Source organism: Protopterus annectens, chromosome 5.part0 (assembly GCF_019279795.1).
Source record: "Protopterus annectens isolate FY-2018-M chromosome 5.part0, PAN1.0, whole genome shotgun sequence".
NCBI lineage: Eukaryota > Metazoa > Chordata > Ceratodontiformes > Protopteridae > Protopterus > Protopterus annectens.
The window spans coordinates 346,812,731-346,840,697 of NC_056735.1; the positions used below are offsets into that span (position 1 = coordinate 346,812,731).

At 39.0% G+C, this 27,967-nt stretch overlaps 1 protein-coding gene across 3 annotated transcripts in view; it reads left to right on the plus strand.

Annotated features, from left to right (window-relative positions):
• The window catches only part of LOC122802621 (cyclic AMP receptor-like protein A), a 3,720,933-nt gene that overhangs the window by 2,553,575 nt on the left and 1,139,391 nt on the right, over positions 1-27,967 (plus strand). For all 3 annotated transcript variants that reach the window (XM_044072312.1, XM_044072313.1, XR_006364962.1), the window contains one exon: positions 17,541-17,579. In XM_044072312.1, the coding sequence (XP_043928247.1) occupies positions 17,541-17,579 (39 nt within the window). The remainder of the gene's footprint in view (positions 1-17,540; positions 17,580-27,967) is intronic.

Below are 27,967 nucleotides of genomic sequence, written 5' to 3' on the forward strand. Positions count from 1 at the left end.
TGAAATCAACCTAATATGCTTGCAAATTATTTGCTGTAACCTTTGAATAACTCTCCCTGTATATTTTTTTATTTATTTTATTTTGAACTTGTTTGCCAGGGTAGAGCACTGATCACATTTGACCAGCCCAGGGTTAAAGAAAAAATACTGTTATAAAGCATACAAAAGTACATTAAAATGAAATTAAATGATACAAGACAAAGAAGTATATGTATTTTATTTATTTATTTAACATTTGTTTACTGGAAAAGTCCATCTGGGTTAATGTCTGTTTTCAGCAGAGGCCCAGTGAGAAAAGCTCCAGTAATATTCAGCATTAATTACATTGATTACAAAAGTATAACACATTTGTGTAGCAAAATTTGACAGAGAACATAAAATGCTTTCATGGACGGTACTGTCAAGTTGTTATAAAAAGCTGAGATTATTATTTTAACAAGTGAAGTTAAACTGATAAAATTCCAAAGAATTCATTATAGATTGTGTATGATAGATTTCTTTAGAATCAGGATATGTGAGACTGGTGTATGGAGGCTGTAGTGGTAGAATGTACTTGTGAAGGAAGATAGAGTAAAAGAGATGATTGAGGAAAGGCAGAAAAAACTTTGCTTTAGGTTGTGATTATTGAATGGTTGCAGCTAAATTTAGAATGTCGAATTAGGTTGTATGACCTGAGTGGTTGCAGGTACATTTTGCTTAACTGCATGTGATTTTACCAGTGCACAGAACCTGGAATAAATTTGAGCATCTTTCAGTTCTGGTGGAGATATGCCCATAATTTTGGTCCCAGGATTCAGAATTCATGATCCAAGCCATGTGGTTTGAAAAGTGGGTTGTTGGTGATAGAGCCTGAGTGATTCAGGTTTCTGAGGTAGTAAGGGTGCAGTGTCTTAATAGTTTTGACTTTATTGGGGGTAGTGATTATTCATGCAGGCATTTGAACAGCTGAGAGCCAATAAGCAGTTTGGCCCTTTGTTTAACTGGGTGCCAGTTTGCTTTTTTTGTAATATTAGACAGTAGCATTTTTTTGGGTGGGTGTGTAATGAATGTATATATTTGGTATTTCAGGATTGCACTCTGATACAGTTTTTAGAAGATGCTGCTAAGACAAGAGAAGCCAAATTGCAGTTTTGAGAGGAGGATTCCTTTATTTATTGCTGTTCTGGAGGTGTAAGAGAGAAAGTTTTTTTTTTGTATCCAGAAGAGTAGAGGGTTATTTTTTTTACATATGTTCTCCAGATGTATGTTGAAGAAGAGTGAGGGTTTACCCCCTTTCTTATTGATTTATAATTACTATACAAACTATTTAGACTGTCTACAACCCCCCTTCTTATCTGTAGACAAGTGATACTCCCCGCTGAAGTTCTAGATTAGTTTAATCCTTTCCCCTAGCTCTTCTCCCTTGCATGTGTTCCATACCTCATGTTACTCATCCTTACCACTCCACTCCCTAGTCTTAATTCTTCTCTTACTCTTACCTTGTTCTATGCATCTACTGTTTCCACTTTTCCTTGACTCCTTTTGCCATCCCCTTCCTCTCTATTTCTGTTTGTGTCCTTTTTTAACAATTTCTACTACTATTTTTCAAGAAGGGAGCTGCTGCTGTTTCTGTCATTTTGTAATTTATTTTTTTTTTACTGCCAACATAATAACTGCTATTACATCTCTATGTTGCTCCTTTATTGTGGAGGTTTCCTACCTCCCGCTTAAACAAGTCAAGTCTTGGACAGCCCCAGAATGTAGACAGCCATGTACACTTTTCCCCTATCTCACACCCTCAACAATTGACTTTCGCCCCCAGAAAAAAATCTTATTTCATCTTGTTGGGGTATAAAAGTACTGATGCAAGCATTGCCAGACAAAGATGAGTTTCTTGTATATTTTGGTAATCTCATAACTTCCTCCTATATCCTTTATAAAATTCTTTCTTGTAACTCTGCTTCCCATTTTTCTTTTATTCAATGAGTAGTGACTCGGTATTTTCATCTCACCTGTTTTAATGCTTTTGCTATTAGTGCATTGCTCACTACACCTTTTAGCGTAATATCATTTTCCACTTGTACTATGGTAGGGTGCAGGCTGCCTGTACCAATCAATTTCCAGATTTTTTCACATCTCATTGCTATTTGTCTGTATTCCCACTCCATTGTCCTGGGCAAGCCACATTCATCCCATAGTACTCCCCAGCTCTTTAGGATCCCATCCTTTAATATTTTGTGTCCAATATTTAACTACAGTTTTCCTTTTTTTCACATTCACAACAATGATTTTTTATTCCTTTCTACTTTCATGCCACCTGCGGGGACTAGTATTTCCTTCCATACTTTTAATCCTAATTCCTTTACTAGGTTTAGTATAACTTTAGCCATTTCCTTCAATATTTGGACTTCATACTTCCTACTCGTAGGGTTTTAGCATGGGTTCCCAAAGATCTTCCCTCTTGTCTTCTCCCATATTGTCTCCCTCCAGCCTGCCCTATATGTTATGTCTATTGTTCTGAGCACATTCACTATTTGACATGCTCACAGATAATCTGCTACTAGGCACACCCAGGCCTCCTTCATCTGTTGCTGCTGTTACCATATCCCAAGACATTCTTGGTCTTTCACCCTCCCAAAAGAAGTCCCTTAAATGGTTATTTATCTTTTTCAATATTTTATCTTCTGGGCTAGTCCAGAAAACTTGCCATTGGTATAATATTACTGGCAATAGGCACATCTGTATCACCTGCTCTTTCTAGGAGTAATTTAGCCATATTTCCACTTATCAACTTGCTCATTCATTTTTGCACTCACTTTTTCATATATAGTTCTCTAAGTTTTTTCCAGCATCTTCCTAACCAGAATCCATAAATATTTTATTTCTTCCTTCCAAATCTCCAGGTTTTCAATGCCCTGTATCTCACTTGTCTCTGCGTTTACCGCCAGTGCTTATGTTTTTGCCAGATGATGTTATACCCTGAAACTGCCAAAACTCTTTATCAGGGGTCATAGCCTATATAAGTCTTTCTGTGGATTAACCAAAGTTAATAACACATCATCTGCATGTCATGATCTTTTTCTGTCTTCTTCCCCATTAATACTCTTCCAGATCACTTATCCTAACATTCCTTCCTATATGCTTTATTATTGATATATAATTCCTTACAAATAGCTTCATAAATTCATAGGTTTATACTAGGCTAATGACCTCTAAGGCCCTTATAAGCCTAGCCATGCAACCCAAATGTGACCCACAAATTATGTGTGGGGCGATTTACTGACTGCTTCTGTTATTCAGAGACATAGATGCCAGACCGGGAGGGGTGGGGGTTTCTGATTGCCCATGCATTGGTTCAAGTTGCACTTAAATAAGGATAGGGAGGAACTCAGTTTCACATGGATGGTAAGCCTGTTCCAGAGAATGGAAATTCTCTGAGAACCATATCTGCCTCTCCAACTTGTCCTGTTTATGCCACACATAAAATTTAGGTCTTTTACTCCAGTAATTCTAATGCTCTTTTGTGGATGTACAAAATGCCAGGCAAAAATCACTTCTCAGAAGTCTGTATTATAATGAATAAAGAGACAGGGCTTTGAGGCAATCAGCATATGCAATGTATTTATTCTCTGAATTATTTTTGTAAGGAAGCTTTGTGGAAGTTCCATTTGTTTGTTCAGGTACATACCTAAGGGGGCATTATGCTGTATGATGAGTCTGTAGAGGGCTGATTACAGTGGTATGATGACCTCTCTGGACCTAGATGCCATGCCCTTGAGCAACATAGAAGGATTTTCTTATTACTTTGTACACTATTTTGGTTGAAGGTTATGTTGCTATCTACATTAATTGTCAAATCAAACATGGATTTAAGTAAAACATAGCTCGAACAAAAGCACAATGAAAGAAAAACTAACTGGGTAGCATAGCAATTTAATCACAAAGAACAAAGCGTTCAGGTTAAAAACCCTTCATTAGTATTAACTCAATATCCTACTACAAACAATTTATATAAACCACAATTAAGTCACAGCCAATAAAATTCATCAATGTGTTGTTAAAGAAATACTACATTATTTAAAAAAAAAACGTAAAAATCGTTACCTAGACTCTAGTACATAGTAAAACAGTTTTTATAAAAAATTAATGTAAACAATTCTGTCTGTTTTAAAACAGGTTTCAATGATATCATTTGATTTAAATCAGGTAATCTGTCTGCAGATAGGAGAAGTATCCATTTATATTCACTCAACTCTAGTTTAGTATTCATATCTCCCCATCTATTGCTCTTAGTTACAGTACCAATAACCTTAAACGTAAAACCATTCTCCAACAGAAGACTCAAAGACAGAATAATTGAACATAACTCTGACATTAGACGGAAGGTCCTGACAAATGCCTTAGCCAAACATATAAATGAGACTAACTTGGAGCATGATTTTACGTTTAAGGTTATTGGTACTGTAACTAAGAGCAGTAGATGGGGAGATATGAATGCTAAACTAGAGTTGAGTGAATATAAATGGATACTTCTCCTATCTGCAGACAAATTACCTGGTTCAAATCAAATGATATCATTGAAACCTGTTTTAAAACAAAGACAGAATTGTTTACATTAATTTTTTATTTAACTGTTTTACTATATACTAGAGTCTGTAATGATTTTTACGTTTTTTTTTTAAATAATGTATTTTGTTTAACAACACATTGATGAATTTTATTGGCTGCGACTTAATTGTGGTTTATATAAATTTTTGTAGTAGGATATTGAGTTTATACTGATGAAGGGTTTTTAACCTGAAAGCTTTGTTCTTTGTGATTAAATTGCTATGCTACCCGGTTGTATTTTCTTTTGTTTATCTACATTAATTCCCAGATCTCGACTAGTGAAGCAACTTTTAGGGTTGTTGTATTGATGATATAGCTACCCAGGGTGGTTGACTTCCCAAAAGGGCTATAATGCATTTCTTGGTATTGAGTTTGAAGCTATGGCCTTAACACCAAGCATTTGTCTGTGTTAGACCTTCCTGAAGGATGTTCTTTTCTTGGCGGGATTTAATGACTGCTTCCACCTTGCAAACATCTGCAGACAGAGGCCTTTGCCATTGGCTTTGACATCCAGAAATAGATGCTAAAGAGGAATGTGCCTAACACAGAGCCCTAGGGGACTCCACTGGTGATCAGCCTCTTTGTGGAGGTGGTCTCACTTATTCTAATCTACTGGCTGCTATCAATGAGCCAGCTAGTTGTCCAGTGTGCATTATAAAGGGGTTTACACCTAGTTCTGTAAGTTTATTGACAATGGCTGAGTAAGGTATTGTATCAGATGTTTTAGCCATATCTAGGTAGGCAGTATGCACCATTTCCCCCTCATCCACTGCCTTAGTGACCTTTTTAAAGTAGTGTACCAGATTTATTAAGCATGACCTTCCTTTGACAGAGCCAAATTGTGATGGATCCAGTGTATGGAGGTCTCCTATGTGCTTGTTGGTAATTTCCATGGCTTTGCAAATAAGTCTAATCTGTTTAATGGATCTGTAGTTTCCAGGATGTGTTATAGATCCTCCTTTATGAAAGGTGATTTCCGTCACATTCCTCCACTCACATGGTACAAAGCCTGTTTTAAGACTATAGTTAAATAATGACTCCAGGGGTCCTGATAAGTCATATTTCATACTGTTCAGGAGGCATCCTGAGATGTTATCAGGGCTCATTGATGCCATGTCCTTGGCTTTGGTGAGCACAGCTAGTACATGCTCCCTGTTATAGTTGCAAATACCCTTCATATAGCAGCAAGGACAAGTAGGTACCTTTGCCTGGTGCCCCTTCTTCAATTGAATTATTCTGGCAGTCTAGATCTTACTTTTATTCTTGCCTTCACTCCCTCATAGAATCTTTCCAGCATAGTAACCCATCTCTCCAGGAACCCAAACTTCTGTAGTGTACTGAAGAGATGATGCCACCTTACACAGTCAAATACCTTTTTGGCATCTAAAAATAAAATGACCGGCTTTCCTCTCATATATTGGGCCTCCTTTATAATCATCATTGTTTTTATTAAACTGTTCACTGTCTGCTTCCCTCCCTCTTACAAAACCAGTTTGTTCGTCATGTATTTACTCTTGCCATCCATTCAGAGATAATCGACATAAAGCATATAGTCATGATTTGATACTGATATCAGCTTGTAGGAGGAGGCAACTTCCATTTTTTCCCTTATTTACAGATTACCACTATTAGTGTCTCTTTCCAAGAATGAGGAGGAGAGTCCCCCTTATTATATTGTTGAACAGTTTTTACTATATTTCTATTAACTGGTCCCCTGCTAATTCCCACATTTCCATAGGCAACCCATCTAAGTCAGGGAATTTCCCCTTCCTCATTTTTCATAACATTCCCTTCACTTCATATTTTGCTACTTGTTCCATCAAATCATATGTGCATCTTCTTTTTCTATCAGTTCCACCTTTTGCTGTTCTTCTTCATCCTCACTTCTTAGTCACTCCCTCTCCTTACTTTTGGCATATAATCTCCTATAAAAACTTGCTAAATTTTCCCTGTACTCCTGTCAATGTGTGTATCTTCTGACCTGTGTTCTCTGCCTTCAACTGATATTTTCCTCTTTCTCCCTCCTTTTGTCTCAAGTGTACTGCATGGGCACCTGTGCCCTGTTGAGTGTTCACAAAGTTATTACTTTCCATTACCACTTTCCTTCTCCAAATGGTTTCATCTCTCAACTCTTGCACTTGCATTTTTCTCACTCTTTCTCTCTCTCTCGTTCTTAACTTTCTACATTACTTTGATTATCTTTTCTCATTTGTAATTGTTTAAGCTCATCTAGTCTAATGTTCCATCCCCTCCTTCACTGTCTCTGCTTTCCCCTTTCCTCCTCCTTAATCTTATTCCTCATTTCTTCCTTCATCTGATTCCATTCTGTCCCATCAAACCCAGCCATCTTGTGTAATGCTTCCCCTATCTCTCTCCTTAACAAGTCTTTCAGTGCTTCTCATTTTAGCCAATATCCTGCCAGTCACTAATATATTGGTAAGTCTTCCTGTTGTAGAGGGTTAGCAAGATAGTTACAGATGCATTATCTGATATCATCAGGGGATCACACTGTGTTTACCCCACTTGTTGTTTGTGTTCTACACTTAAATAAACTCTGTCTGTCCTCAACCAGACATGTCTGAATGAATAAAAGATATATCCAGGATTTCCTTTTCTTGCTACTGTTTCCCATGGATCAACCATCCCTACATCCTTCGGGTATTCTCCAAGACATCTTTCTTCTTTTTGTAGTCTTCTTCTCGGACCTCCATCTGCATCCTCTTTTCTACAAACTACATTACAGACCCTAATCATTAATCCGTTTACTTCTGGGAATGCTGCAACTCTGGAGAGAACCTCTCTTATCATCTTTGGTGGTCAGTATATTGATGGAATTGTCACCTGCATCCCTTCCAGTTTCCCCTTAATGCATATAAACACCCCATTTTCATCTTCTAGCCTTTTCTCTATTTCTAGGTTCAACCCCCTGTTGACTAATAAAAGTAACCCTGTTTGTTTTCTGTTTCTCCACACTACATCAACATGGTCTGAAATCCTTGCCTGCTAAGAAATTTAAGCTTGTCTTCCTTCAGAAGTGTCTCCTGTATTAATATTAAAACCCATCTATTCCCTTTATATTCCTTTGTCTGACTTTACTTCCATTTTCCTCTTTTCCTTTCTGTTCTTCCATTCCTCCAGTTGATAACGATTACTTCTCTCATTCCCGGGAGTGTTACTCCTGGGTTACCTACTTCCTTCTTCTTTATATTATTATCACTGACTACCAATCATGCTACAATGGTATGTCATATACTTGCCAAATTGTTCAGTCTCTGATCTCTCATCTTATTTTTTCTAATGTGATCTCTCTCCCCCAACTATATACAAACCTATGGGTCACCTTCAGATGCCCGACAACGCGTTTCGCCGACACGGAATCCGACGGGACGAAAAGACCGACAACGCAGATGACCGACAAGGTGAGAACCCGACGGACTCGGTAAGTGTGCGATAGAGTGAGGGATTTAGTGTTAGGGAGCGGACAGGTAAGTGTGCGATAGTGAGGGACTGTGGGTTTAGGGGTGGGTTAAGTGAGTTAGGGTTAGGGTGCAGGTAGGGTGTGTGTGCGATAGTGAGGGACTGTGGGTTTAGGGGTGGGTTAAGTGAGTTAGGGTTAGGGTGCAGGTAGGTTGAGTGTGCGGTAGTGTCGGACCTTGGGGTTAGGGGTGGGTAAGTGAGTTAGGGTTAGGGTGCAGGTAGGGTAAGTGTGCGGTAGTGTCGGACCTTAGGGTTAGGGTTTGGGTTAGGGATAGTGGATATGTTATGTAGTGTACTGTGTTGTTTACGTGTAGTGTGTTGGTGTAATGGTTTTCGGTGTTTTGCGTTGTCGGTATTTTTTGTTGTCGGTCTTTTGGTGTCGGTGATTAGTGTGTCGGGGAAACGCGATTTCGGGCATATAAAGGTGATCCAAACCTATATATATTTCAGCCTTCCCAAGAGTCCTACCAACTCAGTGTTCATTACATTGATCAGAGTTATATACTGTCAAGGATATAATAACCGGCCAGTTTCTAAAGCTTCAAGGCACATTTCATGTGCTGAAACCATTAGGCAGCTTGAGCAGAGCTGCCTAAAAACACAGGTTTGAGTGCAAAGCCCTACAGAGCTTTCCTGCCGCCAAAGAGAGCACTCCTGTGCGGGTGCTCTAGGATCGACAATTGGCTCATGCTGTTCTTACCTGGGCAGATAAATTTCCTTAGAGGAAAAACCTTCCACATAAAAAAAATATTGTTTTAATGTATTTTTCTGCTTAAGAAAGTTATTTTTAATCTAGGAGGACTGTAATGAAACTTAACTGTACTTTTAAATGTGTACACATTTTTTTGTCAGTTTAAAAGTAGTTGAATACCATTTTTCTGTGGATAAATTATATTTATTTTACTTTTTGGGTATGGCAAAATTTATAAAGTGTTGTTTACTGCGTTTTCTGTGGAAAAATGTGACTTTTAACAAATTTGAATTTTTACAGGTTTATGATGTTTGTTTTGCCCAGGAAAGTGGTACCATTTTTGGCTTGAACATGGAACAAACTACCAGTCCCATACACATTCCTTCTTCCATTCAGAAAAGTAAAAAGTTAAACAAACAACCTTTTCACTGGAGCAGGCTAGCAGTTTGCCTTAGTCGCAGGTGGCTGACTCTACTGTGGCCAAAGCTGGTTCCTCAGACCACTCATCTGTTACCCCAGATCCCTCTGATGTAAAACCTATGTTCACTGCAGCTGTTGAGGTCCCCTCAGTGGGCAAGAGAGAGCCACTCTTGTCTGTCCTGGGAGAGGGAACAAGGAAGGCTTCCCTGTTTAGTCAAAATGTTGTGCCCTTCATTGGGGAAGCTGCTGCTGCCATTAACCACTCCATTGACTCACAATTTCCTGTTAAAAAAAAAAAAAAAAGAAAAACAAATGCATCTTCTCCTCCTCAAATTTCTTTAGACAGAAGTAGTTTGCTAGACCTGGCTCAGGGTCTAATTCAGGATATTGATCCTTCTTATAAGGTGGTTTCTGGTTAAAAGAAAAAAAGGATGCCTCTTTTCCTGAAGAGATTCAAGATTCTGAATCTGGACAGGAAGATGAAGATACAGATGCAAGGTTTTCTTCTCATATTTCTGATTGAAATTCATCCTTCCTGTAGGGGTTTCTCTTTCTTTGAGACTATTTCCAGAATACGCCAGTGCTTTTATGGGAGTGAGGTTTTTCGGTCCCTCAGAAAATACTATGAGTTGTTGCAAATGGAATTCCCAGAACCTTCACCCATTTCTCCATTCCTATCAGCTTTGAAGGATGCATTTGTCACTGCCTACAATTTTCATGATTGTCAGCCTGGTGCCCATAAATAAGCACATAGATTGTATAAAGTTCCTCAATCTTTTAAGTTTTTATATACTCATCCCAAGCCTGAACCAACAGCAAAGGCTTTAGTTAATCCTACTGCTGCAAAACATTCAGTTAATTCCAGTCCTACACTTTCCAAAAAGGATGGGTAAATTATTGATTAGTATGGGGCAAAGGGGTTCTTTCTGTTATTCTAACCACAACAAGTCCCTTCCTGGCAGGGTAGGGCTCACTTTACCAAGATGTTGACTTCTTCTGTGGCTTTTTGGAAAGGGGTGGGGTTCATAAGTATTCTAGAAGCAGCAATATGGTCATCTGTGCATATATTCACAAATCATTGCAAACTAAATTCCTTTTCCAGATAGTGAACAGGTTTTGCTAGGACCATTCTCAAGGGGTTCTTGTATTCTTGAATTCCTTCCTTCCTTCTCCCTATATAATCATCAGCTTTAGTAATCTGCCCATACAGTTTAGGCTGCTGCAACAGTGATCTAATGTTGAAAATAGTTCCGTTGTGTAAGTAATAGTTGATGTTGTAATTGATCACTGTTGCAGTAGCCATCACCTCCCCTCCATCCTCCTTATTCTGTCTTAGGTATAGTGCCTGGGTGAGAATGCATGGACTCCATGTATATATTTACATATGTTTGTGTATTTAATTTTTTATTTCCTAGCATTTTCTGTCAGGTGTGTAGCCTCCCTTCTTGAGGCAAGAAAGTTTTGAATATTTTGGCACCATAACCATTGCTTTTATGTGTCTCTCCTGGATCACACAGTAGTGAGTGTGCATGTAAGTTGCCCTGAAGCTTTGAAAGCTGGATGGTGGTCATATCCTTCATGGGATATAACCCATACAACTTAGATTACTGCAACACTGACTTAATAGAACAAGAGCTGCTATGGTAAGTTTACACAACTGTACTTTGTCCTCCTACTTAACATTACCCTTGGTCTCTAATGTTTGTAGACTGCCCATCACTATTTCTGCTGCCAGATATGTTCTTCTGCCTGTTGGATGACATACCTGAAAAGGTGCCAAACATAGTAACTTAAACCTTGAGTTCTTTTGTGTACACAGTCTATGTCCAGACAAAATATACTCTTCCTCTTTTAGTATCTCCTGAATAATGATGTTGCACATGTATCCTCGTTTGATCAATTTATAGAGCTTCCTTCTACTTAAATGACTAAAACTTCACTAGTATCATACTTGGCATGCCTGTTGCCAGGGTGCTTAGCACAAATGCCCTATGCTGTTTCAGTCTTTATATCTTCCATCATGAACCCAAGTCATTTGCTACTACATTCCATCATGAATTTCTTACAGTCTGCTCCCTCTATCTTTTTGGGGATGCTGAGAATCTCAAATTTTCTGTATGGGAATGATTCCTCAGTTTGATCAAGTTCATCTTCATTTCCTCCTGAATCATTTCTTGTTGTAGTAGCTTTCTGTATTCTCTTTTCTAAGAAACATAACATCGCCAGCATTACTTTATACAGCCTGTTTTCAGTTTTTTTTATTACTGTTCCTTATATCTCCCACTGATCATAAAAATCTCTTTTTATGTTTTATCTTTTCTTCCATGGTGACCTAGACTGAAGTATCATCTAAAGCCTCTGCCTGCTGTCTGACTGTTTTGTTACCACCTAGTTCTCTGTTCCCTTCTCTATCTGCTTCGCTTTTTTGTTGCTGTTTTTAGAGTTCTTCCTACTGCATTCTTTATAATTCACCCTGAAACTCATGGACAAATTTCTTGCGGGAAGCAGTACACTTTAATTCTAATTTAACTGGCTTTTACAATTATTTAATGTTTCTTAGTTCAGGAGTGCAGATTGGAACATCTAAATCAGGGGTGTCCAACCTTTTCGCTTGCAGGGGCCGCACTGAGTCAACAGAAATTGTCTTGGGGCCGCATATAAAATATATCATATAGTTAGCTGTTTCGCTGTCGCAGGTGACCAAAGTCGACCCCCTGGCTGTATTGTATGTGAATTTGAACAATGACTAAATGTAATAAATGCCTAATATTTGCCCTAAAATTCAAATTCTCATTCTAATTTAAAAAATAACAGTTAACTCTAACATCTTAGTTTATTTGTAAAATAAAAAAAAAGAAAATTAACAGGTACGACCCCTCAATTTGTATGAGATCATACCTCTGATTTCACTGGTTTCTTAAAGATGTCCATGTTTTCCATCATGTTCTTAATGTCCATATGTCGTCCAAAGCGCTCATGTATTCTTCTGTTTCCAGTTCCATTGCAATATGTATGTCGCCACATTTCTAGCTTTGGAATCTGTCCCTGAAATTATTCAAGACATGACTACATCTGGCACTGGCAATATTTGTTGCTTTTGCACTGCTGTCTGCTGAGGATGGTCTGAAGATGAAAGAAGGTTCATCAGTGGTATTCTCAAACTGAGCACCCCTTTGGAAAGGCACATTTCTAGCTTTGGAATCTGTCCCTGAAATTATTCAAGACATGACTACATCTGACACTGGCAATATTTGTTGCTTTTGCACTGCTGTCTGCTTAGGCTGGTCTGAAGATGAAACAAGGTTCATCAGTGGTATTCTCAAACTAAGCACTCCTTTGGAAAGGCACATTTCTAGCTTTGGAGTCTGTCCCTGAAATTATTCAAGACATGACTACATCTGGCACTGGCAAGATTTTTTGCTTTTGCACTGCTGTTTACTGAGGCTAGTCTGAAGATGAAAGAAGGTGCATTGACTTTAACAATTGCTTGTTGTAGCCATCTGTGTGGTTATAAAAGTCTAAAGTCAACAGTATAAATTAGGGCTGTATTCCCAATCAATGCACTTTTTTCTAGTTTAGATACTGCTGAAAATCAAATAGAAAAATGGTTGTGATTGGCACAGAAGCATTTGGTGTATTTGCATTGCATGCATTTAGTGTCATGACTTCATAACAAAGGACTGCAAGCCTTTATTGATATATTAAAATACATATGTTCTTGAAAATGCCCCTAGAAGCCCACAATGTAAGCCTGAAGCTGTGACCTAGCTTCTTTAGTTTCTGGGTTGTCACTGAAATGGATTTTTCTGAGTCAGTCTGCTAGCTTGGTCATCAAAATAGTCCTGATAAAAGCAGCATTCAGTTAAGAGCATGATAAAAATGGGTATAAGAATCAAACTCTGCAGTATTAACTCATTCATATCTCACTGCTTTAACTTTTAAACTGCACTACTAGCCACTTTGCATTCTAATTGTTAGGTCTCGTAGCAGGTGTACTTGGACATTTTGTTGTGATGGGGAAAGAGTGATCCATAAGAAATGCAACTTTGACTACTAATGTTGTTGTTGTTTGTCTTTCGGCTTTTCCCGGTAAGGGGTCACCACAGCGGAACTCCGGTCCGCTAATGATTGGCAGTAGATTTTTACGAAACGCCGAGGTGCCAGCTTGGCGCTCAACCTTCAACGAAGGCACACCCATTTATGCACGCATGTCTTTCGAACGCTACCCCAACTGCAGGGAGGACATGCAGACTCCACACAGGAGGCACTCCCAAGCCCAGCCGAGAATCGAATGGGAGAACCTCTTGCTGTGAGGTAACAACGCTACCGCCTTACCACTGCGGCATTTGACTACTAATGTAATGCTGGAAATTGAGAGGAATGCTTAGCTGCCTTAGCATAAAGCTTCTCCCAAGCTGACATTCTGTAGAAGTCTGAAATAACCACAAAGAAGAATATACCAGGTAATTGATTCTGCCAGTGCTAGCACATGTTAAGGCTAGGGTTTTTATTTCAGTAATAGAAATGCTACTATGTCCACAGGCCTTGCTAACATCAAAGCATCCCAACAGAGATATTAATCATATCCTCCCTATCCGATATAAAGAGGTACACTTCTACTGTTGAATTCAGTTTGGTAAGTCAAAGGCAATGGGTAATATTTTTATAGATTTAATAAATGCCTTCATATCATTTGGCAAAATCCACTACTAGAAAAACTACAAGCACTGAATCCAAAACAAAGAAAGCTACAAACATTGAAAACTTTAGCAAAAAAATATTTCTATGAGAGGGCAAGGCACACCTGTACATCACAATGTTTGTTTTAACCTTCCCCATAACATACTACATACATGGTCACATAGCAAATATGAAAGGGCAAAATCCCTGTAAAACAAGACTCATCTCTGCAGAACATTTGTAGAACTTTGCAGTAACATAAATATGTTAAAAGTAAACATTTTTTAAAAAGGCACATCATAATTTAAATTAAAAACATAAAAGTAGACCAATGCTCCTACTTGCCTACTACTGAGGGCTACTCTTACCACAGTGGAAGCAACAAACTCACATTCTTTGTCCCTTGATATGTTGAGGCCAAGCAAACATTTACTTGCAAGGCAGAAACAGGTTGGCTGCAGCCACCCCCCCCCCCAAAAAAAAAAAAGAATGGGTAAGCTATTCCCCACTGTCACTTGTTTTATCTACCATACCTGTTAGATTCTACTACATGAGCTGCTACTCAAGCTTAGGTTGCCTGAATCATAGTCAAGACTTCATCCCTTTGTGACATGACACACAGCTGGGCTATTGATACCAAATCTTAACTTCATTAGTGATAATAGCACCCAAACAGAGCTGCCAATAATTCTGACTAAACAGGACTTATGCCCACTTAAACAACAATGCATTCTATTAAACTAAGCAAAAGCAGCGTTTTTTTCTTTTTTTTCCCCCGATCACCTGCAGACCATTAGAAATCTCACCATAATCATGACCATTTGTTCATCAAAGGGGACAGCAAGTAGAAGTACTACTGTCTTTAAAGTATCCATTAATAGAGCCACACAGTGTGTGTGTGTGTGTGTGTGTGTGTGTGTGTGTGTGTGTGTGTGTGTGTGTGTGTGTGTGTGTGTGTGTGTGTGTGTGTGTGTAATGAAATATGGACTTCACAGAGCAAACATCAGCTTTACTCTTTGTGGAGCCACGTAACAATGAGATTGAGAATACTTAATGCACTCTGCCTGCCCTTCTACATCATTATGGTCTCACAAACTCTAGACTTCTGATACCAACAAAGGAGTGTGCTCTCTGTTAAATAATAATTAGCAAACTATACTATGCTTTCTCTTAAAATTTGTTAACACTAGATCTATTATGTGCCTATGGTTAATAAAAATTTGCCACTAGGAACTTCAAAACTGATCAGTTAGTATAATGGGTTAAATGCTATTTTCTGCATGAAGGGTGCATAGTTCAAAACAACTTTTTGTCTGGGTTGATAACATAATAATCACTTATGAAAGCATTAATCCAATTACTCAGCTATATCAATATAAGCCAATATTAACTGCTTGTGAAAATTTAAAATTTTGTGAAGCACTTTCCTTACTTCATAATTCATGCATCATATGGTATGTTATGCTTGAAACTTTGAAATAAATGCAATGTATGATTGAACTATTATGTCAGTAATATAAACTCAGCAGCAAAGTAGTGATGCTCCATTCATCAAAGACAGTTCTCTTTCAGAGCTGGCTGCAGCTTTCCATAAGCCCATATACACATAAGGGTCCATTAGGCAACTCAAACTGTGTGCACAAACCCCTGCTTCCGTTCTAAGTACACATATCAATAACAGTTATGACAGATTAAAACCGTTGAAAGCTATGGAAATAGTGACATTATGCCATGGAAATAAGAACACAAAATCGGTGATATTTGCATAAGTATATACTTGTCTTTGCATATATTTTTATCATTCCATTTTTTTGTCACATTCAGGTAACAAATTCCAGATTTCATACAATTCGGTCTGGAAAAAATAAACTATGCTATGTGCACTAGCCAAGAGACAAAAGAACAAAAACTGATATGCTAGTTAATGCAAGACCACCCCTCTGCAAACAGAAATTCCCCTTTAGTGTTTTTTTTTTTTTTTTTTTTGGTTAATCCCTACACACCTATGCACATGACTCTTTTCCTTTTTCCAGCACAGTCTTTATCTATACTAGCTTACCTGTTAATGCAGTCAGGAGATGCTGTTTTGTACATGTATTAAATGAGAAATCCCTCTTCGTCAACTCTTCTTGGGCAGAATCGACAAATCTTCCTTCTTCAGCTCTTCTTTGGTGCGAATACACAGAATCCTATATTGGCATGAAAAACTAATTGAAGGGTGCTTTTGGCGCATGTACACACCAGTTAAAGGTCGTGGGCACGTAAAAAAAAAACAGAAAAAAAGTTAAATTTGAACTTAAGGGTCGGAGGCCGCATGGAAGAGCTCTGAGGGCCGCATGCGGCCCATGGGCCGCGGGTTGGACACTACTGATCTAAATGAATTCTGTCATACAGAAATGTCCCTGATTTATGGTCTTTGTCCCTGGTTATTTTTGGGGTTTATTTTGATTTTTGAGGTAAGTGGAGACAGGTTGGGATTTATAATAAAGCAGAAAGCATCATAAAAATGTTTGTGACTTGGCCTGATTCTTGTCTCATCTTTGATTGATGAAATTATGTATTCTATTTAAAGTTTGGAATTTGTTTGTATTATATTTCCAGGTCTCTTATCTTTCCTAGACATTAAACATGAGCTCATCAAACTTTTTCCAGTCATTAAATGTGTAATTTTGTTACTTTGACCACGTTTTCCTTTAAATCAGTTAATGCCTTCTGCTCAACTCTCTGTTGCTCTGCTTTTAAACAGAACTATTGTCATTTCTGCTTTTATTGTAATGCTTATGAGTGTGTACAGAATTGTTTTATCTATTCTATGAACTTATCCTATTCTGCCCCTTAAATGTGCATCATATTTCTATAGTGCAGTTATGTAATGACCAGAAGCTGATTAAATATAGTAAAAAAAAACACAGTGACATTTTATGAAGTGTGAATCATAGAATTGCATGATAACTATTATCCCAGAAAAGCTTATTCGAGCTTTGTGATACAAACCCACTCACTGTTTATTAAAGAAAAGGAAGAAGGAAAATGCTGGATTACTAGCAATACTTTGTACCTGTTTTTTTCAGATCCATCCAAACATAACCCCTTTTTCCCATTTCTTTTGCACGTGGGTTGTGGGGTGACAGTCATTTAGAGCAAATGTTCACACAGCTGTGCAGTTAGTCCTGCTGGGGTTGTCCATCTGTGCCACACATGCATACTCACACCTATGGCCAGCTTAGAGTGCCCAGTCCACTAAGTGCATATCTTTCAGATGTGGGTGGAAACTGGACAATCCAGAGAAAACCCATGTGTTCACAAAGAGGACATGCAGACTCTGCACAGAAAGAGCCCCAACCAAGAATCAAACCAGTGAGCTTTGTGCTGTGAGGTAACAGTGCTACCTGCTGATGCAGCCTTATAAATACAAATGCCTACATCAAACATCAGCACTGTTATTTCATATTTCCAACTGTCATTTTGTAACATGGTTGGTAGCATGTGATAGTAATCATTTAGAGCTGTGTGATTTAAGACATATATTTTGTGATCTCAAGCCTGCTGAAAAATTGTGTTAATTGATAAATAAATAAATCCTGTTTCTGTTGGGTGCCCTTACAGAAGGGGTCCACAGGAAAATATATTCTTTAGTTGTAACTTCAGTTTTTCATATGTTAATAAGATGCAATTGTTTTTACAGCTGGATTTCCAATGAACACATGGCCTGGAGATTTGGAATGTAAGTAGTTACTAAACAGATTTTATGTTCATAGTATATCTTATTACATACGTATATCATTTTTGCTTTGCATTGCATGTTCTTGTTGTATGTGATTGGATTTGTCGTTCAGATCACTAATGCTGTTGCAAATCTAGTCTGAGCTCTAACTGTGAGTTTTTAGCTGCTCAGGATATGACATCAGTAGATTCCCTCTTTTAATTCTCTGTAGATCACTTTAAGTATACCTAATGAAGATATTACAGGGCTACACCTCTGGGTGTTTTCTGTAAGTGTTTTTTTTTTTTTTTTTTTGCTGACCACATCCCAACCAGTTATTAGTTCAAATTGCCACTTCACTTTTAATGGGAGAAGAGGGCATCTTGTGGCTGGTGTCCTGTACTTTTATGCTTCTTTGGACAGATATGCCCTCTCTCCTTTTCTACAAAAAGTGATTGTTTTCAGTGATTGTGAGTGAACCTCTGACCTAACATTGGGGCTCAACAACTGTTTTTCTCCTGCTCCCCACCTCTGATGTACCTTGTCTGATGGCTTCACCACCTTCACTGATTCATTCCATGAAAATAGAAGACCCAAGAGCCCTATCACCCATTTTTCCCTGTCCAGGAAGTTTTATTAGCCTTCCATTTCCTCAACAGAGAGAGAGTTTGGTGGTAGGGAGCAGGTCAGCTAGAAAGCCCGTTGAAGAAGGCTAGCCTAGACTGCTTATGGACTTTTAGTGAATGTCATTCAGTCACTGCTAGGTGATGGCAGCACTGTGGGCCTAGCAGCTTCTTTCTTCCTGAGAATAAGCAAGCTGGTATCAGCCAGTCATACTCATTCTCCCCTCCCTACATGGTCCTTAAGACTTCCATGCCACTAACTGAGCACTGATAATCTGGGCTATAGTCAGAGTTTCATCTCTGTATGCCTTCAGGATGGGTTGGAAGTTGATATTTTATTGTGAGCCTGGTTATCCCTAAGTGGTAGCTGAGGTGACTCCTCTTTACCTCCTGGCCACATTGTAAAAAAAAAAAAAAAAAAAAACATTTAATTGCCTTATTTATTTATATGTTAATCAGCTAAGTAGACCCTTCCTAGACACAATCTGGTCCACAAAAACAAGCGTAAGTGCAATGATATGTATTTACTTTATGGATTTGCTTTACTCATGTTGCTTATCTAGTTTCTTAGATTTATATTCAGATTCATAGATTGTTTCCAGGCGGTTGACCTGGGGGCCTTTCTAAGCCTAGCCAAGTTTTCCTGAAAGAATAATGATGCCTTGTATCCAAAGAGTACATTGAGGGCCATGCATTTATAAGTTACTTCTGTCCATAAGAGACATGGATGCCAGGCCTGGTGTAAATTTTTTATTCCCCATCCACTGGTCTAGGTTGCTCTTATATTAGGATCTTTGGATCATAGGAGGTTACTAGGCTAATGGTCCTAGGGCCCTTACAAGCCTAGCCAAGTACAACCCCAGTTCCCAAGAATATCAAGGTATTAAGTGGAACTAAGTCAACTACTGCCCCTGTCCAAGATGGACACAGGTGAAACTCCCAGGGTGAATTTGCAGTTTCCCATCCAATCTTCCAAATTACACTTAAATTGGGTCAGCGAGGGGCTCTGCTTTACCTGAATTGGAACTTTGTTCCTTTCACAGAGGTGACCTCTGTGAAACATCTCTCTCTCTCCAGCAAGTCCTGTTGATGTCACATACTAGGTTGAGTTCCCTAGAGTGAATGCATATTATGCCATTTGATTTATGAATGTGCAGCTTTTCCATTAGAGCAGGATCTGAGATTGCTTTATATGCAAGGCAGAGGTCACCTCTGAGTAGTCTGTAAGACACAGAGTATAGTGACAGTGATTTCACTCTGTCAACATATGACATATGCTGAAGACCTTAAGACCCTGAATTTTCTTTGTAAGAAACCTTTGAGGTCTTCCCAGTTGCTGTAGGTGCCTGGTAAGGTACTTACCAAAAGTAGAATTGTACTCTATTATTTGTCTGATGAATGAGGAGTACAAGAGAGTTATATCCTCTTTTGTTCTGGATGCAGTGTCTTTACTAATAAGGTGGGCAACATAGAAAGCCTTTCCTACCACTGTGGGGGTGTGGTGGTCAAAGGCAAGGTTGCTGTCAACCTATGTGCCCAAATCTCTCACCACTGTTTGCATGCTTAGGGTGTTGATATTAATGTGGTAATCTACAGGGATATTACCCTTGCTGAAGGGGATGATAATGCATTTTTTGCATAGAGTTTTAGCCCATAACTTTGGCACCAGTCATTTGTCTGTGTAAGTCCCTCTTGTCAGATGTTGACATCATTTGGGGACTCAGTGACTGTACTCAGTTTGCAATCATCAGCAGCAAACTTTGTCAGCCATAGGCCATTTGTTTTAGCCTGTACATCCAAGAAGTAGATTACAAACAGTAGGGGCCTAGCACCCATCCCTGTGGCATGCCACTGGTTATGGGTCAGCTGGTGGAGGTAGAGTCACCTATTTTGACTGTGTGCATTCTATCGGTGAACCACTTTGCATCCCCTCTGACAATATATGGGTTAATCTCCAGCTGGGTGAGTTTATAAATGATGCCTGAGTGGGGAGTAATGTCAAAGGCCTTGGCCAGGTCCAGGCAGGCTGTATGCATGGATTTGCCTTTGTTCATGGTTTTGCCGACTGTCTTAAAGAAGTCCATCAAGTTCAAGAGGCAAGCTCTCCCTTTAATGAAGCCAAACTGGGTTGAGTCTAGCATTTAGAGGTCTCCTATATCTTTGCTGATAAGGTCCATGATTATTCTTTCCCTGGCCTTGCATATTAGGCTGGTTAGACTTATGGGTCTTTAGTTCCCAGGGTCTGTGGAGGTGCCTCATTTATGTAACGGGATGATGGTTGCTGTTTTCCATTCAGCAGGTACAAAACCAATGCTTAGACTGTGGTTAAAAAGAGTACCCAGCGGTCCAGCTAGTTCCTGTTTTAATCCATTTAGAATGCAGCCTGGGATATTATCAGGCCACATAGAGGCTGTGTTTCTGGCTTTGGGGAGAGCATTTATGACCTGCTTCTTGGAGATACTAGGTGGAGAGCGGGTGGTAGGGATGTGTTGGGGTATATTTGGTGGGGACATGGGGAGAAGTTTTCACTAAATCCGTTGCTATCAGTTTGGCTATTTCTGTGGGTTTAGTATATGTGGTGCTATTAACAACCAGTTCTGTGCAGATCTGGGTTTTTCCTTTAAGGTTGCTGACATAGCTAAAGAAGGCCTTATGGCTATTGTTAGCAAAGGAGGCTAATTTAGATTCATTAGCTTTTGAGTGCATTATGAGATGTCTTATTTGCTTGTTTAAGACTAGGAGGGAATGCTTCCAAGTCAGAAACCATTTCTTCCTGCTCTTGAACAGCAGTTTCTTTCTGTTATTGTATAACCTGTTAATGGCAGATGTCCACCAGGCAAGCTTGTTCTTTCTTGAGGATCTTGTTTTGATCCTATCAGGTACGGCTGAGTCAATACATTTGTATAGATGCTAATACAGGGCATTGGTGTAAGTCGCACTATAGGTGTTTAGTCATGGCCAAAATCAGAAACAGCAACTTTCATAGAGACAAGAGCTTCCTTATTCGAATAAACAAGAAACTACAAGGTCTAATAAAGTTCAACAAGGCCAATTACGAGGTCAGGGTTGCCTCCCAGGCTAAGGACAGTCACAAGGCTTTCTTCATCTATGTGAGGAACCTTAAAGGTAATACTCTGTAGGTGGTAAATGTCACAACCTTTACTGACCATGGTGACATACCAAATCTACTGGGTTATAAATTTAGCTCTAACTTCACCCTTACTACCCCATGTGAAATCTCTTCTAGCATATTCAACCTACCTATCAACAGGGAGCAAGTCCTGGAGGTGTTCACTAAGGCCAAAAACACAGCTTCCGTGGGCCCCGACAATATCCTTTGTTGCTTCCTAAATACACAGAGCCAGCATACAGTGTCCAAATAGAATTGTAATGAATATTAAATCATTACAAAAAAGAAACAAACCGGTTTCGGCAGGAAAAACACAGCCTTCATCAGTGTTGGTTACATACATAGTGGTGACCAAGGTTTATATACACACACATATAAAATCATTATTGATTAATTAAATTCAATCAAAGGTTTTCATTAAGACCAGGTGGGAATAATCCCCCTAGTTTAATTATCCACTTTTTTTCTTTAGTATTGAGAATGGAGTGTAATCCAGTTTTATTGTGCTTACTGCCAACTATTTTATCAATAATAATGAAGGTGAATTTAGCAGAAGCATGTGCTAAGTGGTGTTTGTATAAGGCATTATTTTGCCTTTTGTTCTTGATGTTGCTGATATGTTCAGAAATCCTGATTTTAAGTGGTCTGGATGTTTGTCCTACATAAAATGAGCCACAATGACAGGTGGCTAAATAGATGACCCAGTCGGTGCTGCAGTTTGCAAAAAACCTCAGATCATAAACTACTGGGCAATTTCTGCTTGAAAATTGTTTGGCCTTATTAATCTTGTCACAGTTGATGCAGTGTCCACAAGGGTAGCAACCTGTCAAGGGTTCCCCTGTCAGTGTTGTTTGGATGGAGTTGGGATCCTGGTGCCTATACCCATGTTTAAAATGATTGAAAAAGGAACCCAAATTCTTTCCCTTCCGAAAGGAAAAAAGACATTTATCTGGTATGAGACTGGTTATGTCTGGGTCATATTTGAGGATATTCCAATGTCTATGCACACTATCTATCAGATGGTTGGAGTTCCTAGCATAAGTGGTCGTGAATCTTAAGATAGGATCTTTGTTCCGTTCATGCTTGTTGTATTTTAACAGATTGTCTCTATCATAGGACTCAGCCATATTACTAGCAGCTAGAACATAGCCCATACCATATCCTCTGGTTTTAAATCTGTTAACAAGGTCTTTTCTGTGGGTTTGATAAGAAAAGTCATTTGAACAAATACGCTTGGTTCTGATGAATTGAGATGTTGCGTATGACATGTGGTGGGTGGAAACTAGAGGCATGGAGAATGGTATTGTACTCGGGATGTTTTCTGAAAACCTCAGTGGATAAGGTGTTGTCAGCTAGCTTGGTGACAGCAACATCCAAAAAAAGTGATATATTGATGATCATACTGGATAGTAAATACCAGGCCCCAGATGTTGTTATTTAAATATGTAACGAATTCATGTAACATATATATTTCGCCTGTCCAAACCAACCAGCAATCGTCAAGGTAGCGTCTCCAGATGTCTATGTATGGTAAAAATGTATTATTGGTGGAGTCATAGATAATATGGTGTTCCACGAAAGCCATAAAGAGATCCGCATAAATGGGGGCAAAAGATGCCCCCATAGCTGTACCCTTAACTTGCCAGTAACATTTGTCTAAATAAGAAAAAACATTGCTGGTAAGGACCAGTCTGGCTAATTCTATTAAAAAGGAATTGAAAGTAGATGGATATAGATTAGCCCTATCCAACCAAAAAGCCAGGGCCTCAAGTCCAGACTCGTGTGGAATGTTGGTGTATAGAGCACAAACATCTAGAGTACACAGTAACCAATCTTCCTCAAGTTGGCTGTCCGAAACAATCTGAAGGAAACTGGTGGTATCATGTAGTCATGATCTTATCATGCCCAGTAATGGTTTAAGATGTTTAGTAAGGAACAATGAAAGAGGTTCTGTAATATAGCCCCTTCCAGAAACAATTGGTCTCCCTGGAGGGGATAGAGGGTCCTTATGAATCTTTGGCAGAAAATATATGTATTGGGTGGATGGATCCTTGACAATGAGTTGTTGTGCAGTGTCATGGGTTATGATACATTCATCTTTAGCCCAGTGTATGAATTTCTCTATGTATTTTTGAAACCTGGGTGTAGGGTCAATCCCCATAAGGGAGTAGTATTTGGGGTCAGACAACTGTCTGTTTGCCTCTTTGTCGTAAGCACACCAGTTCAAGATTACAACCGCACCCCCCTTATCAGCAGGAATAATAACAATGTTGTTATTGTTCTGTAGTTCAGACTTTGGTCACAATTCATCTGATAGAATCCAGACTATGGATCAGAGCAATTCAGAAACTAAATGCACAGTAGCATTTCAGAACCTATTTGGTCATCTCAAAACACTTCGTTCCAATATCTGGCATTCGAAATTATTTAAGGCCTATTTTGCAAAAGGTATCACTCCTAGAGGGTTGAGAATACGGATTCAACCCTTAGTCTCTAATCCAGATCAGGAACTTATGGACCAGTGGTCCGCCATCCAGCAGCAAGCCTCTATTTCTTTTGTTGAAACCCTATCCAAATTTCATGACAGAATCATTGATTCTGAGATTCAAACAGTTTCAAGGCTTGTGGGTGAACTTAAACCTTTTGAGGGGGAAACATTTTTTAACACACAGTTAAATAAAGTAGCTAATGATCTCAAAATCTTAGAGGAACAATTACGGACCAGGAAGTTGAAAAAATTCCAGAGGGATGAAGGGGATTATCTTAGCAATAATCCTTTTGCAACCAATACCAAACAGGTTAGATTCACTCCCAGGGCTCAGAGAACCCCTAAGAGGAAAAGACCTCGGTCCATTCTGAAAAAAACAGGTAATCCACCGGTATCTTCTACTGAAGAATTTTCATCTGGCACAGATAGTGAATTTCCTAGTACATCTAGGTCACCTTCCCCGAAACGGAATCCCAACATTGTCCCTTTAGATTTAAATATAAATGAGGGGGGCGAAAACACAGGAAAAATTACCAACATAGACAGTTTACTGAAAATGGTCATGGAGAATTAGATGTTTCATCAAACAATAATGTGCTCAATTTATCTGATTTTGTATTATCCCCAACACATCTGCTGGTCCTCAATAAAGGGTTGTCTTTTGTACCAGGCTTCATGGTTTCTGAGGATTTGTTGGCTCAGGATGTTACCTCCTTTTGTACCTCCTTTTGTAGAACTTTGAATTTGAGATTATTTTTTGGGGATTCTGGGCATGATATGAATGAACGATTTACATATCACAAATCATCTTTTGTTCCACCCATGCATCCACTGGTACAACAGTTTCAAAACAACATTCTTAATGATCTTCATTTTTTTGGTTCTGATATTCAATTTAAATCCAATAATATCTCTCGAGCTGAACGTCAAGCTATTTTTGAACTACAGAACAATAACAACATTGTTATTATTCCTGCTGATAAGGGGGGTGCGGTTGTAATCTTGAACTGGTGTGCTTACGACAAAGAGGCAAACAGACAGTTGTCTGACCCCAAATACTACTCCCTTATGGGGATTGACCCTACACCCAGGTTTCAAAAATACATAGAGAAATTCATACACTGGGCTAAAAATGAATGTATCATAACCCATGACACTGCACAACAACTCATTGTCAAGGATCCATCCACCCAATACATATATTTTCTGCCAAAGATTCATAAGGACCCTCTATCCCCTCCAGGGAGACCAATTGTTTCTGGAAGGGGCTATATTACAGAACCTCTTTCATTGTTCCTTACTAAACATCTTAAACCATTACTGGGCATGATAAGATCACAACTACATGATACCACCAGTTTCCTTCAGATTGTTTCGGACAGCCAACTTGAGGAAGATTGGTTACTGTGTACTCTAGATGTTTGTGCTCTATACACCAACATTCCACACGAGTCTGGACTTGAGGCCCTGGCTTTTTGGTTGGATAGGGCTAATCTGTATCCATCTACTTTCAATTCCTTTTTAATAGAATTAGCCAGACTGGTCCTTACCAGCAATGTTTTTTCTTATTTAGACAAATGTTACTGGCAAGTTAAGGGTACAGCTATGGGGGCATCTTTTGCCCCCATTTATGCGGATCTCTTTATGGCTTTTGTGGAACACCATATTATCTATGACTCCACCAATAATACATTTTTACCATACATAGACATCTGGAGACGCTACCTTGACGATTGCTGGTTGGTTTGGACAGGCGAAATATATATGTTACATGAATTCGTTACATATTTAAATAACAACATCTGGGGCCTGGTATTTACTATCCAGTATGATCATCAACATATCACTTTTTTGGATGTTGCTGTCACCAAGCTAGCTGACAACACCTTATCCACTGAGGTTTTCAGAAAACATCCCGAGTACAATACCATTCTCCATGCCTCTAGTTTCCACCCACCACATGTCATACGCAACATTCCTAAATCTCAATTCATCAGAACCAAGCGTATTTGTTCAAATGATTTTTCTTATCAAACCCACAGGAAAGACCTTGTTAACAGATTTAAAACCAGGGGATATGGTATGGGCTATGTTCTAGCTGCTAGTAATATGGTTGAGTCCTATGATAGAGACAATCTGTTAAAATACAACAAGCATGAACGGAACAAAGATCCTATCTTAAGATTCACGACCACTTATGCTAGGAACTCCAACCATCTGATGGATAGTGTGCATAGACATTAGAATATCCTCAAATATGACCCAGACATAACCAGTCTCATACCAGATAAATGTCTTTTTTCCTTTCGGAAGGGAAAGAATTTGGGTTCCTTTTTCAATCATTTTAAACATGGGTATAGGCACCAGGATCCCAACTCCATCCAAACAACACTGACAGGGGAACCCTTGACAGGTTGCTACCCTTGTGGACACTGCATCAACTGCGACAAGATTAATAAGGCCAAACAATTTTCAAGCAGAAATTGCCCAGTAGTTTATGATCTGAGGTTTTTTGCAAACTGCAGCACCGACTGGGTCATCTATTTAGCCACCTGTCATTGTGGCTCATTTTATGTAGGACAAACATCCAGACCACTTAAAATCAGGATTTCTGAACATATCAGCAACATCAAGAACAAAAGGCAAAATAATGCCTTATACAAACACCACTTAGCACATGCTTCTGCTAAATTCACCTTCATTATTATTGATAAAATAGTTGGCAGTAAGCACAATAAAACTGGATTACACTCCATTCTCAATACTAAAGAAAAAAAGTGGATAATTAAACTAGGGGGATTATTCCCACCTGGTCTTAATGAAAACCTTTGATTGAATTTAATTAATCAATAATGATTTTATATGTGTGTGTATATAAACCTTGGTCACCACTATGTATGTAACCAACACTGATGAAGGCTGTGTTTTTCCTGCCGAAACCGGTTTGTTTCTTTTTTGTAATGATTTAATATTGATTACAATTCTATTTGGACACTGTATGCTGGCTCTGTGTTTTTTGTTGTATATTTCGTGATTGGTGAGCCGTGCATTTGCCCCACGCGCTGTTGCAATTTTTTCTTCTGATTTGCTTCCTAAATAGCCTAAAGCATGATCTAGCAGGACTGCTTCAGGCACTCTTCAGCTACAGCCTCAAATCAGGTCACATGCGAGGTGAATAAAGGGCTGCAGTGGTCATCAACTGACTGCAGGAACTATAGACTCATCAGTCTGACAAGTCTAATATACAGATCCATGGAACGAATTGTCATGGAAATGATCAACAAAAATGCTGGCAATCTACAGACGTTGGACCTATCCTAGTTTGGGTTTCTTACAGGAAGGTCTGGCCTCCTTTACCTGGCAGACTTCTTAGACAGTGTCACCTCCACTAGGCATCCCTACATAACTGGCTGGATTGCCAGCTAACTGGTAGAATCCAAGAAGTCAGGATCGGTGAGACCACCACCACCAAGAGACTAAGATACCAGTCACTAGGGGAGTACCACAGGGCTCTGTGTTGGGCCCAGTCATATCTGGCACCTAATTATCAGCAGTCAAGGCTAATATTAAAGGCCTCTGGCTCATTAAGTTCACAGATAACCATAAATTGGGAGCTATCATAGATTACCCCATGACACCAACTTCCAACAAGATGGTCTAACATAAACAAGTGACTGGTGCAAAAGCCACAGATTAAAACTCAATGCAAAGAAATGCATTATAGTGCCTTTTGGGAAAGCATCCACCCAAGCTAATTACTCCATTGATAAAACACCCCTAAGAGTTGACTCAGTAGTTAGGAACCTGGGAATATATGTAGACAGTAATCTGGCATTTAACCATCCCCAGCCAAGATAGTAAGAAAATAATTCTATGTTACACAACTTATAAGCAAGGGTATGGCATCCATTTCCAAGGAAGTAATAGGGACTCTCTGTTCAGCTCTTATCAGAACCACCATTGAGTATAATGCCTCCTTTAGCATGTACCTAACCAAGCATTTGCAACAGTTCCATGCTTGGAGAATCCAAGGTATGAACAGTCTGTCTTACACAGATCACCTTAAGCTACTGTCTCTGTACTCAGTCTCCTACAGATTACTCACAGGTGATCTATACCTAGCATATAAGGCAATCTCAGATCCAGTCTGATGGATCTCTTGCACATC